The 17367-nt window shown below is 42.2% G+C and overlaps 1 protein-coding gene and 1 long non-coding RNA gene across 2 annotated transcripts in view; both read right to left on the bottom strand.

Annotated features, from left to right (window-relative positions):
* Positions 1–17367, bottom strand: part of RPTOR (regulatory associated protein of MTOR complex 1) — a 329649-nt gene that overhangs the window by 250372 nt on the left and 61910 nt on the right. Inside the window, exon 3 of the mRNA XM_055575332.1 lies at positions 50–152. Coding sequence (XP_055431307.1) covers positions 50–152 — 103 coding nt within the window. The remainder of the gene's footprint in view (positions 1–49; positions 153–17367) is intronic.
* Positions 15915–17367, bottom strand: part of LOC129648734 (uncharacterized) — a 39872-nt gene continuing 38419 nt past the window's right edge. Inside the window, exon 4 of the long non-coding RNA XR_008712858.1 lies at positions 15915–16113. This is a non-coding gene — a long non-coding RNA (uncharacterized LOC129648734). The remainder of the gene's footprint in view (positions 16114–17367) is intronic.

The following is a 17367-nucleotide window of genomic DNA, read 5'->3' as shown; positions in this document are numbered from 1 at the left end:
CCATGCAGTGACCCCTGCGACAGGTGGTAAGGGAGGGACCTGCACTTACCAATCCAGCATTCCAAACGCGCACAAGGGGTGGTCTTGACCACATCTGGAGGGTCCACACCGACATTCAGGCACAAAACTAAGGCAACACTGACAGTCTTCATCTGGAAACACAACAGAAAGAACAAATGTTTCAATACGAAATTCAATGATGAGCTTTCCAGGTGTTAAAATGTTCGCAGACATACAGAGCCCTGCATTCCCAGCCAGTCTTCAGTCGTCTGTCACCTGTGCCCCTCTTCGGGTATTTCACAATTAAGACAGGGTTTGAGTCAAGCAGGCAGATGGAGACAGGTACATGGCAGGGGAAGCTAGCTTTTCTCAGGCTTTCTTAAGATATACTTCAGAAACAATTATTTGATCAAAAGATGTAAACATTTTAAGACACTTGATATACTGTGCCAAACTACTTCCCAAAAACTCTTGCACAAATTTACACTCTGACCAGTTTATTGCTATTCTTATTATTTAAAATTGTTAATTATTTAATGAGAGAAAAAAGTATCATACTGCTTTAGTTTGCCTTCTTTAGTATTAATAAGGCTGAATTTTTTTTCCAAATATTTGTATCCTTTATCTTCTGTGGATCTTCTACTCATGTTTACACTATCATTTTTGTCTACTAACAGTGATCTTTGCTGATTGATTTTCACAGACTCTTTGCATGTTAAAGATGGTGTCCACATTGTTGGTTGTAAATATTTCCTTAGTCTAGTGTTTGCCATTGGATTCCTTCCTCTTTCTTGACATACTACAGCCCTGGGCCCATCAGCTGACACACCTTCCTCCACACCTGCTCCTGCTCAGGTCCAGGGTCTCCGTGTTAGGAAAGGTCAGCCCCATCTACCCAACTGCTCCAGCCAGAAATCTGGAACTCATCCTTCATTAGTTCACTTGTTCAACAACTTGTCCAACCCATCAGGTGCCAATTGCAGTTTTTAGAAACTGAGGACATATTAGTAAATCAAAGAAATAAAAATCCTGGGGCTTCCCTGGTGGTCCAGTGGTTAAGACTCCATGCTTCCACTGTAGGGGGCCTGGGTCCCATCCCTGGATGAGGAACAAAGATCCCATGTGCCACAGAGCATGGTCCAAAAAAAGGAAAAAAAAAACTCCCTGCCAGGAGTGGGGAGGCTGTCATTTCAAATAGGGTGGCGGCAAGGAAGACCACTTGAACCTCTGCTCCCTCCACCTGGGTCCTGAGCGCCAGCGCCCACTGTGACCACCCATCTAGCTCGTTCATCCTTCTCCTAAATGTCTCAGAGTCTGTCAACTTCACTATCCCAACCCCAAGCCACCTCCACGTCCAACCTGTGCTCCACCACTTTCCTAGGACCCCTTCTCCTGTCTCCCCCAGTCCAGGCTTTCAGACACATCAGCACACTGCCCTGTTTTCAGTCAGTCCCCCAAACCTTCAAGATTTACTATGAACTGCTCCACATGCTATTCAAGGCCTGTAAGCTTCAGCTCCTGCCAAACTCCCCACTAGTGTCTGGTCTCGCCCTCAATCTCTGTCCTCAGTCCACCTGGCATGACCTCTGGGTCTTCAGACACATGACCCTTCTGTCTGGAGGGCTCCTTGCCTGGTCTCACCAGCTTGGGCTCTCTCGGGTTCAAACTTCCATTCCTTGCAGAGGCCTTCCCAGATCTCGTCAGGGCAGACCCATCCACTCAATGCCACCCCAGCATCTGTGCCTTCCTTTTGGCAGAGCCAGGCTGGTCCACATTTCTCTGGGCACCTGCAGCTCCTCCAAGGTCAGAGCTGACACATGGGAGCAGACACCTGACCCAGTGACCATCTGCTGAGTGAGTGACTACAGGGATTTTCCTCTGACATTTTCACTTGCTTCATACTTCACCCTTTTAATCCAGATGGATGTTATTTTGGGTATATGGTACCAGGTGAGGATGAGATGGTCAGATAGTATCACCAACTGAAAGGACATGAATTTGAGCAAACTCTAGAAGATAGTGAAGGACAGAGGAGCCTGGCATGCTGCAGCCCATGGGGTCACAAAGAGTTGGACAGACCTTAGCGACTGAACAACAATACAACCAGGTGAGGATTAATTTTTTCTCAAAGAACTACCCAATGATGCCAATTCCCCCTGTTAAATAACTTACTCAAACTCATAGGTTTGTAGTAAGCATATATTCCACATAGACTGAATTCTATTTCTGGGTCATACCTCACTGACTTAAATAATTTATCCTCACAACATTTCAGTGTTGGGAAACCCAGTTTTCTTCCTCACAATTTTTTTTATACTTTTACTCAGCTCTATTTATATTCATCTATTTTTTTTCCAAATTAACTGCTATTCAATTTCTTAATCCCATGGAGATGTTGTTTAAAGTTGTTTAACCAAACTGCCCTATTGATAACACTAAGTTTTTTTAATTGTATTTTTTGATCAAACAATTTCACACATGAAGATCTGTCATAAGAAATACAAAATATAATGAGAGAATCTTCTACGTGTGATGATTTTCTTCACAGCATTTCTTATCATGGAAAACAAGTGGGAACGACCTAAATTTTAGGCAAATGAAGGAATCTTTAAGCACACCATTATATACTCTTAACAGAATGACACAAATTCTTAAAATGTTAAATGAATAAAAATGGATTCAAAATACAAAAACATTACATTTAACATATAAACCAAACTTGGCAAGACATAAAACATCCTTATGATATTCTATTTTTCCATACTGGAATACAGTTTATTCAGATTTCAAGCTTATTCAAATTTTCTTTTAATTTTTCTCAGTAATGTTTTTATAGCTTTCTTTGCCAAGTCTTGTTCTTTTTTTTTTGCGGTGGTGGGGTGGGGGTGGGAGGAGGCGGGGTGGTGCACATGCTATACAGCATGTGAGCTCTTAGTTCCCAACCAGAGGCTGAACCCGTGCCTCTGCATTGGAAGTACGGAGTCAACCACTGGACCTCCTATTCATTTCTTTTTTTTTTTTTAACATAAATTTATTTATTTTAATTGGAGGTTAATTACTTTACAATATTGTATTGGTTTTGCCATACATCAACATGAATCCGCCACAGGTATACACGTGTTCCCCATCCTGAACCCCCCTCCCTCTTCCCTCCCCGTACCATCCCTCTGGGTCATCCCAGTGCACCAGCCCCAAGCAACCAGTATCATGCATCAAACTTGGACTGGCGATTCATTTCATATATGACATTATACATGTTTCAATTCCTGTTCATTTCTTTTAAGATTATTTCTGGACTGTTCACAACTATTTGGGAGCAACATGCTACAAACCATGTATTTTGCCCACAGTAGTTTCTTACTGATTGCTGAATTGTCAGAATAATGTTTAAGTCACTTTACTAAATTCTTAAATATAACTGCTTTTAGGTGACTCTCTCCAAGTTTTGTTAGCATACAAATATACTGTCTGTGAATAAGGATGAGTCTAGCTCATTCTTTTTAATAGATTACTCTTTTTCTTTATTAGGTCTCACAGCATTACACAAATTTTCCAAAATCATATTACTAATAATTACAAAATGATGACAGTGGTGATCTTTGCACTTGGTTTTAATAAAACTGTCATAAATGTTTCATCATTAAGAATGATGATGGTTACTGATTTGATATAATCTTTATTACATCAAGAAAATATTCCTGTTGAAAACAGAATTTAAAGTTATATGAGGAAAAAAGGAAGTATTTTTGTCTTTCCTCTCCCAACACTTAAAAAAAGCATTTATTAATAATAATCTGTCTTTAAAGTAACTGCAGCCCTGTGTCCAAAGACATATTGAATAGAGGAATAGTATTTTCTCAGAGACACAGACAAGAATCTTCTCATTATGAACCATAAGAAACAAATTTTGGGTCCTTGACCTAATGTTAAGGGAAAAGGTTGAAAAATAATCAGAGAATAACAAGAATTTTGTTAGTCATTTTCCAGTATTTATTTGATCAGTATCAACAATTCCATACAGACGATTGTTTTATAGCAAACTTACTTTTGTGTACAAGTTGCTTAAAACGAGACGCTTCTGGAAACATTTCTGTGCTCTTCCTATGGCCCTGGTGAATAAAACTACTAGCACCTGTCCTTTGCTACACTTAAATCAAGGGCGTTGTTTCTGTGCTCTATAATGTGGAACTTTGAGGTCTCCATGGGGCGTTGGTTAAACCCTGGAGCAAGTTTTAAGTTGCTTCTTAAAAAAAGTGTTGCTTTCCTTATAGTCATCTGAGGGTCCTCTGGACACAAGAGAAGCCTTCCATGGACAAAACATTCCATATGGATCAGGGTCTCTGCCTAGACTGTCTGAGCCACCGCAATTTTGTGTTTTGTCCTCAATCTGCAGAGAGAGCCCACTCAGATCCTTCACCTCTTACGAAGCCCAGGGGAAGGACACTACACTCAGGGGTCTGCTCTAAGGCCCACCCCACCCACTGTGCCTCAGCCAGCCCCTGCCTGTTACAGACCCATGAGAAAGGGGTCGAGCGGCCTTCTGGGCTGATGAGAGCTCAGGAACGCCCCACATTACCCCCTTCTCTTACCTCCAGGAGTTAACACCTAGGTCTCAGGCCCAGTCATTACTGACCATTTCTGAGCAAGAATGGCCTCCACATGCCAGTGCTGACTCCCTATTTGGCACATGCTATGCAGTCACCAAAAGCCCATGAAGGTGGTTGTGCCCCCACCTTAAAGAGGCATGGAGGGAGTAAGGAATTTGGAGAGAGGCACCAGGACTAAACCCTAGTCACTGGGATTTCAAAGCTCCATCGCTGGCATATGTGCTTCATCTCTATGGGGTCAGGGAGGTGGTGCAGGGTGAGGCAGAGCATTTATGTAGCATTCCTGTGATCTCTGGTCATAATCCTATTTCTCCCACCTCATCTGACACTCTAGAAAAATTGCCTTCCCTCCACCCCTACAACTGTAGTTAATGAGCTCAGTAAAATAAATAATTTCTAATTTCATTATAAAAAGTACAACCTCTGAGGCTCTCAAAGTCCTTAGACAGAAATACTAATGGAAGCACAATCACTGCTCTTTACTATCCTGCGAGGCAGCTTGTGGGCCCCGCCTCACCAGGCCTCCACCAAGTGCTGTGTTCATCACTAACCAAACATTACTGACAGCAACAGTTTCTCTGTGATTGCTTTGAAGGTGAGCAACAGGAGAGCAGGGCCCTCAGAGAGAAAGTGTGAAATTAGCTCCACTCCATAAATGAAGACATGAAAGGAATTAATTTGATTCATCCTGGCTTATACAATACACACCTACCCTATATCCTGCCTTTTAAGAAAATAAGGGAGAAAGTCTCAAGAATACATTGATACGTGAACTAGAAACATGTATTTGGCCTAACACTTAGCTACCAATTTAATTCCACAATTGGACCAAAGACATTACCGGCAACTGCCCTCAAGCCAATCAAATATGTCTGAGCTCCCCTGCAAACTATAATGGCATTGGCTTGATTTCAAATGTGGTGGATTTTCAATCCTTAGCTATACCCGAAAGTGTCCTTTTCGTCTTTTATTTTCATTTCTATGGTAACCTCATTCCAAAAATTCTAGATTCATGTTTTTTAATAATACAGTTACAGCATTAAGAAAATGTAAGGGCTACCAAATTTAGTGTGCAAAAACTGCATAATAGTACATAAAATAATCATTTTGGACTTTAAAACAGTTCCTCCCCAATGCCATATAATTGAAGATGACAGAGTTATAGCTCTAGAGGTTAATTTTGCATTTGAAAAGATCATCATTCTGAGAAGCTCTAAAACATTGGGATCACTAATAATGTGTGACCTTCGACATGCTGGTTTACTCCAATCTCTCCTGAACAACTCCCTCACCCTGGAATGATGTCAATGATCTCTTAGGCCCCAAGACGTCTCTGATCCTAAAATTTTGACTCCAGGATTGGCCTCTCCAGCCGTATGGGAAATATCCCTAAAGGCATGAAGCATGCTGCCTTAGGATTCTAAATTCAACCCAGAGGTCTCAACACTACCTTGGAAGAGGCTTGGTACAAGGGGCATCTGATGCTGTAGTAACAGCTTGGGCAGTTCCCTGTACAATCCTCTGGCATCAGAGTTTTGAAATTCATGACTTTTCTAATTTACAAAAGGATAATATGGTCTATATCCCATATGGCATATAACACACAGAGAAGGGTCTGGAGTAACATCCTATTCAAAACTATTAAAATTTCCGCTGAAATGCACAAATATCCACTATCCAACAACCTTATACCAGCTCACAGCCCAGTTTTGCCCTCAAATGAGTTGTGAAAACATTTTCAATATTCAGAGCTTTTTAGATTTGAGAATTGGAGATGGGGGGTCTGTGGACCCAGATCACTGCCCCTACTGAAAGCCTCTGTATACTACTTGTCACCTTGCTGATTAAAAATACATTAATGCCTGTCACCAAAGAATTCAAAACAAAATCACAAAGAATTCCTTTATTCGTTTCTTTCTATTCAATTATCTGATAAACCATATATTTTGTAAAAGACAGAGTGGATCAAACTTGAGTATAAATTCACAGGCTGCTGTGCACAATGACATCCAAGCTGTTATGCAGAATGAAGAAATCATGTAGGTTAAACTGGCCAATCACTGCTTTCTGCTCCCCAAACTAAGAGTCTGACTCACTCCTATTCCTTCCGACATAAACAACTGAGCGTCATGGAGAATAAACAGAAAGCAAGACTAGGGTTTGCCATATACGCCACAACATTCACTATTCCCCTGTTCGTCTGAGGCAAAGCCACCCAATTCCCAGCAGTACTCATTAAGATTCAGAGCATCAAGCAAAAACTTTGAGCAGAGCCGAAGCTATACAAATACATAATTTATAAAGAAAGTCAGAAACTAGAACATACAGCAAACAGAGTAGATGCACCACAGGAAGAGTGGGGGGAATCAAGTTACTGACGAAAAGGAAAAACTGGCTTGCCTCCTGATTCTCATCCCAAAGACTGCTAGAAAGAAATGAACAATAAACCTAGCAAGAAGCACATCAAACAGAATTTTTGCAACCAAGACCCATAATACAAAACAAGATCCTCATCACCAGCAGCAACTGTATGAACTTGGGCAATCCTGTTTGTCTGTTCCTTTGTTCATTTCAGTGGGAACTGGCAATGAGGGAGCGGTTCTCTAATGTATGAGCTCAGTTTGTTACCTTGAGCCACCGGCCTAATTTGGGTTTAAACACTCTTTTTTGAGGCCAAATTCTGTTTATAGTTCCCTGTCTAGATTTTCCACTAAATCCACCTTCACTCCTGTAAAATAGCCTAATAAAAAGGGAAGACATAAGAGGTAACTCTTCAACATGGAGAATCAGAAAGTCTCATCCAGAGATGTTGTCTCAGACGGGTGCAGAGCTCTCCACTTCTCCCCCTCCCACTCCATCCGAATGCTGAGGACATGTGGAGCAAGAGTACTTCCAACATCGGAGACCCTTGGGAAATTTAGGTTTCTAAAAACCAAATTAAAGAACTGCATACAAAATAGGTTGATACAGAGATCATAACTGCTTTAAACAAGCCAAAGAAATCCCTTCTCAAAGGAATACTACACTGATTCTTTTTGTGATTCCTTCATGAAACAGATGGTCTCCCCTTGGCGCTACCTTTGCAAACCTGGGCATCTGTGATGGGGGTTCTACACGCCCCCCTGGTCTGAGGAGCCAGTCCACTTGCACTAATGAGCTGAGTGAGTGAGGAACCAAAAATGACGTCCTTGCCTTTTCTTGTAAACCCCTTTTGGGATGAAACTTAAGTGTGTACACACACATACACACACAATTAACTCTTCAGTCTGCTCCCTCATAAAGTGAAAATAAAAATACTTGTCACAGAGGGATTAAAGAAGCTGTCTATACTGAAAAATTAACTTTAAATAAGTCGACAATATACAAACAATTCTGTTGAGGCCTCAGGGTCTGACTTGAGGGCACAGGTTAAAGAACACTCTGGGTCATGTGCTGGAGCATCTACAGGTTGCACAACTCTGTTGGAAGCCTGCAAACTTTGTAACATGGGCACTAGATATAGATCTCAATAAACTTGTTAGAAAAGACATCTTTTCAAAGAATGTTAAATAGCATGAGATAAACCCAAACATAATCTAAGTGGAGAGAGGAGGTACACAACCAGATCCGTAATTCTTATTTCAAATATGCAAGTACACGTATGCTGAAGACACAGAGTTAAAAAACAAGATGTCACAAGTAGTTCTGCTCTCTGGGGAGTGGAAAGTGTAGATGATTCCTCTTTTTCTTTCTACCTGGCCCTGCTGTGTGTGTATTTTCAAACTTTCTACCATGAACATACGTCATTTCTATAAGCAAATGGAAAGGTTATAAAAATTATTTTATCACAATAGTCAAGGAGTTTCTGATGTGTGCGTAGATGTATATATCATCTTTATTGTGTCCTGAAAATAAAGAGAGTAGCTTGTTCAGTTAGCTGAAGCTTAGACTAGTATCCAAGGCAACAAGTGGGCCAGGATCGTGTGAGGAAATGCAATGTGGGTGATTCCCAGGGAACCTACGGGGACAGCACTATGCTAACCAAACTGAGCATGGCCTCATAATCAACAACACACTGGTCTTGGCAATGCAGGGAAAGCAAATGGCTCTATATGTCTTCTCCACTCCTTCCCAGGTTAGGACACAAGATAAGGCCCACTGCTAAAATTGCTTTCATGGGAAAAACAAGATTTTCCAATTCAATAAATGGATTGATTTCAAGGCTGTTTGGAGGTTTGTGTCATTTGATAAAACACTGAACTGCTGCTTTACCACTCGTAATGTAAATTACAATTAGCAGCAGCAGCATGGGACTGAGTCATTCATTCAGGACTAATTTTTCATCCCCTCTTCATTATCCAGCATATGTTACCCACAGTACAGACTTCATAAAAACAATTTCAAGGCAAACCAAAGCACACAGAGGGCCCATGCTGGCTGAAAAAATATACCTGAGGTGGTTGGAACACCTTGATAACAGGCATTTCACCACTGAAAGACTGAGGATGCTATGTGTGGCTGTTTTCTTCTAGCCCCATCCAGCCTCTTGGTTGGGCCACCATATGATATGAAGCCATTCTCAAATGTCCCACAGCTCCAAGCAGAGGGCAGTGCAGATTCTGCTAATGGAGACCTTGAAGAGCATCAGCATCAGGAACTGGCAAGCGGGCCCCACTAAGCCATCAAGGCAGAAGTGTGGCTAAACGGACGTTTTTCAGGAAGACTAACTCATGACAACAGCTAACATTTACTTGGGAAGGAAGAGGTTGAAAGAAGGGAAATTAGCCAGGAAACTGCTACAGAGGAGAAGAGGCGTACTGGATACATGCAGGGAGAGTGGGAAAGAAAGAAACCTCTATTTCAAAGAGAATAGGGGACAGCATGTGCTGCTAAGTGGGTGCTGGAGATGAAAGGCACAAGGAAATCAAAGGTCCTGCATGGCTGCAACTCTGTTAATAAGCCATCATTTAAAAGCACCCACGGGAAACCACATGGTAGACATCTGCCATCTGACTCCCCATAACCTTCTTAACACCTTCTATACGTCTTGATAACCTCCTATGTTGTGGGCCCCACCTTCCCAAAGTAGAAAGTAAAAACAATGGTCTCAGACTCTCTTGCAGCTAAGGGGCCAGCATGTGGCCTGGGCTCCTCCAGACAGATACACCTGCCTGAGAACCAGGTTCTGAATCCAGTAATGCCAAGTTATCGCTCCACAGGGAACTCTGTGGCTGAGGCACCTGGCTCTGGAGGGTGGCAGCCACACAGTTCTTGGGTTCATACCAATGTACCAGTGGTTCAGCAGCTACAGAAGCCCCCTTGGGGTCTTCATAACCTCAGGGTCTGGCCCTGGGTCCTCCCAGGGATCTTCAACACATTTCTTTTCTGCTTAACCTCACAGCATGCACTCCAATGCCTATAACTAAGAATCCGTAAGGCTCTTTAGGGGTGAAAACATTCAGAGGGTACAATCATCATTGGATTTAATTATATGGGCATCTTATATTAATCACTGCTAGAATCAGGATTGCCGGGAGAAGTATCAATAACCTCAGATATGCAGATGACACCACCCTTATGGCAGAAAGCAAAGAAGAACTAAAGAGCCTCCTGGTGAAAGTGAAAAAGGGGAGTGAAAAAGCTGGCTTAAAACTCAACATTCAGAAAACTAAGATCATGGCATCTGGTCCCATCACTACATGGCAAATAGATGGGGAAACAATGAAAACAGTGACAGACTTTATTTTTGGGGGCTCCAAAATCATGGCAGATGGTGACTGCAGCCATGAAATTAAAAGATGCCTGCTCCCTGGAAGAAAAGCTATGACCAACCCAGACAGCATATTAAAAAGTAGAGATGTTACTTTGCCAACAAAGGTCCATCTAGTCAAAGCTATGGTTTTTCCAGTAGTCATATATGGATGTGAGAGTTAGACTATAGAGAAAGCTGAGCACTGAAGAATTGATGCTTTTGAACTGTGGAATCCCTTGGACAGCAAGGAGATGCAACCAGTCCATCCTAAAGGAAATCAGTCCTGAATATTCATTGGAAGGACTGATGCTGAAGCTGAAACTCCAATACTTTGGTCATCTGATGCAAAGAACTGACTCACTGGAAAAGACCCCAATGTTGGGAAAGATTGAAGGTGGGAGGAGAAGGGGATGACAGAGAATGAGATGGTTGGATGGCATCACCAACTCAATGGATGTGAGTTTGAGTAAGCTCTGGGAGTTGGTGATGGACAGGGAAGCCTGGCATGCTGCAGTCCATGGAGTCGCAAAGAGTTGGACACAACTGAGCAACTTAACTGAACTGAACTGATACTAATTACCAACTCAGACATCATCAAACCAGGGAACTAAAGACACACAATTTTGCCAAGGTACTATTATCCCAACAAGTGGCACTTTTGGCTCCAGTCTGACACAGACTAGCTGTGTCTAAGGAAGGGAAGAAGGAAATGAAAGGTAAGAGCTGAACCATCACCACCAAGAATCTTTCTGAGTCCTAAACACACTCAATCTGAAGGCACCAAAAGTTGTATCTTAACCTCACAGTAATTTAGATCTAAAACAGGTTCTTGCAACTCCTTTCCCTTTGGTATAAAAATGGAGCCCACCAAGTTCTCAGCACAGCACTCCCTTGCCTGCCCGCCCTGTATCTCTTACAAGTGTCCTATCCTAATAAACTCTTCCCTTACCTCTCATCCTGCCTCTTGCTGAATTCTTTCTGCACCAAAACAGAAGAACCTCTGCTCTACTGAGCCCTGAAATGTGCTCTATGGTTTCAGGACCATGGCCAGGGACATGTACAGCAAAGACTGCACACCTGCCAGGAGATGAGCTTCAGCTTCATCTACAGGAACCGGGCCCATGGAGGGTCCCTGGCTCTGAGGAACTGTGGTGATGTTTATGTACTGTGAAATCTGAGTTGCTTTTTGGTCTTTTTATAAATATACACACACACTTCTATATATTGGAAATAAACTATTGGCTCTAAGTGGAAGATCCAAAGGTTTTCACCATACCCTTCTTTCAACTTTTCTACTTGTATGAAAGTTTTTCAGACTAAAAGCCCAGAGGCAATCTACATTGAAAAAATAAAAACTGATCACAAGAATCCAAGCAAAAATGAAAGTAGTTTCCAGGTAATAGAAAGCATTTTTGTTTCCATGAGAGGACAGTTCTGGAAACCATTCTCCCCAGCAGACTGCACACAGAGCTGCCTCACTCTAAAGGTCCACAGAAAAGGCAGGGGCCCACAACATCCACACAACTTTCTGCCATTCAGCTTAGCTGACGGGGAGCGCGACAGTAGCCTGAGCCCAACACTAAGCCTGGAGATCAGAGAACTTTCCAGGTTTCCCTTCAGGAGTGAGTTCTAACTCATTGAGGACGGCAGTACTTCCTGTGGCCTTCTCTTTATCAGTAAGTCTAGACTCTCCCTCAGCTCCTGTCACGTGGGTCAAAGGACCACTCAGGAAGCTCTGCCTCACGTGCCCGCCCTCTCACAGACCGAGCTGCACGAGAACCACAGACACATGGGTGCAGTGTGAGAGCATCACCTCCTGCCCTTCCCCAGGCAGAGGTCCCACACGTGGCACCTCCCTACCAAACCAGCTCCCTCCCTGCACCAACACCACCAGCAGGACACCCCAGCGTTCTGTAACTAAATAACTCACAACAGCAACCAAATACTTGCTCACTTTAATAAGCTAAGGAAACTGACAACAATGGAAACATTCCTCAGTACAAGAACAAAATTCAGTAATGCTTTCCATCTATATCATCATCGTGTGGTACAATCAAGCTTCTGCTGCACAAACCAATACTAGGAAACATTTTGTATTTTGCTTAGTTGATTGTATAATGAAAACAGTAAAATTGAACAAACACATGGAGAAGAAGGGAGGAGGGAGAAGCGGGGAGAGAAGGAGGGGAGAGGCCAGTTCCTGCTGGGAAGTCTCTTCTCCTGCTGAGTGCCCTCACTCTCCTGTCCTCTGACCTCTCCTTGTCATCATCCGTACTTCCCACAGCCCCAAACCTACTCCATTTGTGTTGCCTCCTATGTGAGTGAAATGTACTGATGATTACCCAGCTCTAAATCTGGACATTTCACCCCAATCTAGTGTTCTCAAATTAATGTCCACACATCCCATCTCCATCCCCTGGGTTCAAGCCTCAGCCTGTCTCTCCTCCATGACTCCGATGGCTCCCCTCCAATTCAAGCTCCTCTAATACATCTCCATTTTTAACACCATGGATGCCTTCCATACTGACAGCCTAACTATGCCATCCCATCACCCTGGACAGCAGAGCAAGGCCCCAAAGGATCATTCCTTTACATTCACATACACAGCCAATGGGCTTTCCTGGCGGCTCAGATGGTAAAGAACCCGCCTGTGATGTGGGAAATCTGGGTTGGGAAGATCCCCTGGAGGAGGGCATGGCAACCCACTCCACTACTCTTGCCTGGAGAATCCCATGGACAGAGGAGCCTGGCAGGCAGGGCCATAGTCCATGGGGTCACAAAGAGCTGGACACGACTGAGTGACCAAGCACAGCACACATGTAGTCAACAACTCCCAAAATATATGACACTCTCTCACATTCTTTGCCTTTTTTCTGCCGGATCACCCTTTGCTTTATTACATGTGCACACGTGCATGTGTGCGTGCACACACATGCTGCATGCAGATTTCGGAGAAATTTCCATCTCTACACCTGACTCAACTGTTAATATTGATTTGTTTTAAAAAATGAAAGAAAAAAAAAAAGAAAAACAAATAGCAAAAACTAGGAAAAAGAACAAAAAAATACAGACAAGCCCTTTCTAAAAGAAAAAACTCAAAAGGCCAATATACATACCAAAATCTTTGCATCCTCACTATTTCTCAGAGAAATAGATGAGATACCATTTCATATCATAGGACTGGAAAAGGCTTTCCAGTCTGACAATACGTATACTCGCAAGGTTGTAGGTGAAGAGGAGCTCTGGACACTCCTGGATGTGGGAGCATGAAGGCACTACTCCCTGGAGAGGATTCTGGCGACGTGAGGGAGTGGAAGGGTGTATGTGTCCCACAGCTCTGTTCCATTATAGCAAATACTGTAGACATACGCTCACACAAGTGCAAACATGGGCACGATAAGGACGTTCGCTGGGCTGTCTCGAGAAGTGAGAAAATTAGAAACAACCTAACTGTCTAACAAGAGGGACTGGATACTTGTGCATAGAGCTCTTCTCCGCAGGGGACGAATGAAGATTTGTACTGAGATATCAATGAGGCTATGAATATTACTACGTTTTTTCAAATGAATGCAAGGATTGGAGAAGAGTTTATAAAAGCTATGAAGGTGAAGGGCAGCGCAGAGACTCCTCTGACTGTAGGAGAATGAGAAGACCACCCATGAAATCACCATGGTGATGTGTCCAGAAGGGACAGACAGCAGATGGGAAAATCTGAATCAAGCACATTAGGCAGGTTTTCCACTTTTCCGGGAAGAACCACTCCACCCCATTCAATGCTGATGAGAGGACAACGGGAAACAGAGACTGTACTGTATGCAATGTCTCAGCTTCAATGTCTCTGGTTCAAGTCACAAGCTGCCTCACAAGTTTCTGCTTTGCTGTTTTGGGTGCCTTAGTCCCAAACTTGGATCCTAGAGTATGAACTATGTCATCACCTTCTTGCAAACTCCTTCTAGTGTCAAATGAAACACCGTGTCAAACAAAAGTTAGCATAGGATACAGGCCTACTGGACAAACAGACTATTACACACTGCAGACATCTGAGCTGTTACCATGCTACCTGAGTGCCTCTCAAAAGCAGCCACAAAAGTCCCCTGGCTAGAAACAAGAACCTTCCTGCTCTTGTAAGAGCATATTATGCTGTGCTTTGAGAATATCTAATGAACTTGTGACACAATGACCCGCTCCCCTGCTGAGCCCCACCTTCCCAATTCCACCTCTGCGAGAGCCCATTCAAACAAGAAAAACATCATCACAATTCAAATTGCATGGAGCTTCTTCCCAAAATGCCTCCTACAGAAGAGTTCCTAGATACCAGCACCATCAAGGATGAAAGGATAAAAGTTAAAAGCTACACAATCTAAGACATGAGTCAAATAAAATATAAACCTGGGTATCCTTCTCCTCATCACAGAGAAGCACCACAAATGGTCCCATAATTAGCCATAAACCCGAGGTGTCACACACCCCCCTCGATGACCACAAATGTACTAGCCTGTAAGAGGACCCGCAGCTGTTAAGGCAAACATTTAAAACAAAAAGTTGGAAACTAACAGTGCCTGCTAGCCTTTGAAGAGAGGAAAAAGGGAAACTGAAGAAGAAAATTTTATAACAGATATAGCCAAAAAGATAAACGTACTTCTATTTGACATTTTTTTTTTTAACATTTGCAAAGTAACGATAGGTCAATCCTCTATTACTGATTCCAATCCCAACTTGAAAGATGTGCGAATGAGGACATGCCAGGGATAAGCAGATTTCCTGAAACTAAAATATAAACATGAATAATATGAATGTAAACAAAACAGCTGCCCCACAGAAATTGCTTCCAGAGGACCCTGGTTTCCAATGTGCGTTTCTTCACAACCTGAATCCACATTAATAAACCCTTTCAACCTAAGACAGCATGAACTAACATTCAAACTAATCTGCCCAGCCTTTAGTTTTAAATGGCAATACAATGAAAATGATAACAACCATAAATCTAATCAAAACTTAAATGTATAGTGGTCCCAAAAAAGTAAATATTATATTTTAGTAAACTTCCTGGCCAAATTCCCCAAAACACTGCATCCCAAAACAACAGGGCAGCTGGTTGATGGCCAGAACCCTCATAAGAAAATTTCAAGTAGCTTGGCAATATTACTGAAAATGTCATACCACATACCTTGTAAACAGAGGGAATGCACGACTCATAAAAATGCTTCTGCCAAGATGGTGCAGTCGACCTCACTCAGTAACTGAATACCCTACACAAGATCACAGCCATCTAACACACAGCAAGCCCTCTCCGTGAGAATCACAGGTTTTACTGCAAGTTTCCAGACTTCCATGTGCTGCGCTTTTGCTTTCTCCCTATCCAATAAAACTAGATGTTTAAGAAGCAAGTGGGGGGTGGGTGTAAGGGTCGATTTCTTTTTATACAATCAGAAAATCCATCTGAATCCCGCTGTGACACTGCAATAGAACCCCAGAACAACCCACTTAATAATAAGTTATAAAAGTTTAAAATCCTAGCATCCTTCCCCTAATCTGAGCAACTTTTAGGCTACAACAACTTCAAAGGCAGACAAGCCAAGTCCAACTTATACCATGTTTTATTTTTAAATAAATAGATACATATATAGATTATAAACAAGAGAACAAAGAATCATGATATTGACCCTTTGCCAATTCCAAACAAATAATTTTGAAGAAAAAGTCCATGCGCTCTCAAAGGTCGATTGTGTAGTGTTGAGTGCCTCTCTGTAACACTCAGTCGAACAATTAATCCAGCTGGAAAACAAAGTGAACAGAAAGGATTACCATTGAATTCAGGTGCTAGTCGCATATTTTCTTTTTCTGACCCCCAGAAATCCATGGACACGAGTTTGCGCAATCTCCGGGAGTTGGTGATGGACAGGGAAGTCTGGCGTGCTGCAGTCCATGGGGTCACAAAGAGTCTGACACAACTGAGCAACTGAACTGAAATGAGTTGCATATTTTCTCTCTTTTTCTGACCCCCAGGCACACACACAGAGAGGCCATTTACAGAGCTCCTGATGAAGGTCCTCATAACCCCCTAGCTCTAACTTCTGAAATATACATTAGCTAAAATAAAAAAGGGATAGTTGTCACCAGAACAGATGTTGCAGGGTTTTATCTCTAAGCGCTTCATGGGAAGAAATCCCACTCACCAAATGGCAGTCACCACAGAACCAAGTGCACCACTGTTGATTAACGTTCACCACACTTGAGAAACAAAGGAGAGAAGAGCAACCCTGTGATGGATATTTTTAATTAAAACGTTCAGTTTTCCATAATAGCTAGTTCCCTCTGCTGATTTTTAAAGGCTTTTATTCTTGAGCTGTGCTCCAGCCCTTAGACAAGCTCTTCCACACACAGGGAGGGCACACACATTCCTGCTTTGGGGGGGGAAGGGAAATGCTGCAAGTGTTTCTAGTGTCACGTGGCTGAGATATATGTTTTGCCCAAATGCAAGCACTTCACGTAAAGCATTATATGGCAACAACAAGATGGCTGGAAATGCTGGTGTCAGGTTGAGAATGCTCCCACATTCAAAGAACTTAAAGGTCATTAAACACCATTTTTGTTTCTATAAACCAGCAGCTCTCAACCTTTTTGGTCTCAGGACCCCTTTACACTCCTAAAAATTACGGTAGATATCAAAGAACTTTTCTGCCAATTGTAACAATATTTGTCATGTGATAAGTTAAAACTGAGGATTTTTTCATTTTTATTAATTCATTTAAAATTAACAATTATAAGTCTATTATGTATTAATATAAATGATATACTTTATTTTTAGAGATTTATCTCACCAAACAAACAAAAATTTAATGAGAAGTGTGGCAATGTTTTTATTTTTGCAAATCATTTTGATATCTGACTTAATAGAGAGCAACAGGATTCTCTATCTGCTTTTGTATTCAGTCTGTTGCCGTATATTCTTTTGAAGTATACAAAGAAAACCCAACCTCACCTGAGTAGGAAGCTGCATATATATATAGATAGTCTTCTCAAATAATT

The sequence above is a fragment of the Bubalus kerabau genome, chromosome 4, assembly GCF_029407905.1.
Source record: "Bubalus kerabau isolate K-KA32 ecotype Philippines breed swamp buffalo chromosome 4, PCC_UOA_SB_1v2, whole genome shotgun sequence".
NCBI classification, from domain to species: Eukaryota; Metazoa; Chordata; class Mammalia; order Artiodactyla; family Bovidae; genus Bubalus; species Bubalus kerabau.
This window is presented reverse-complemented; position numbering and strand designations above follow the sequence as displayed.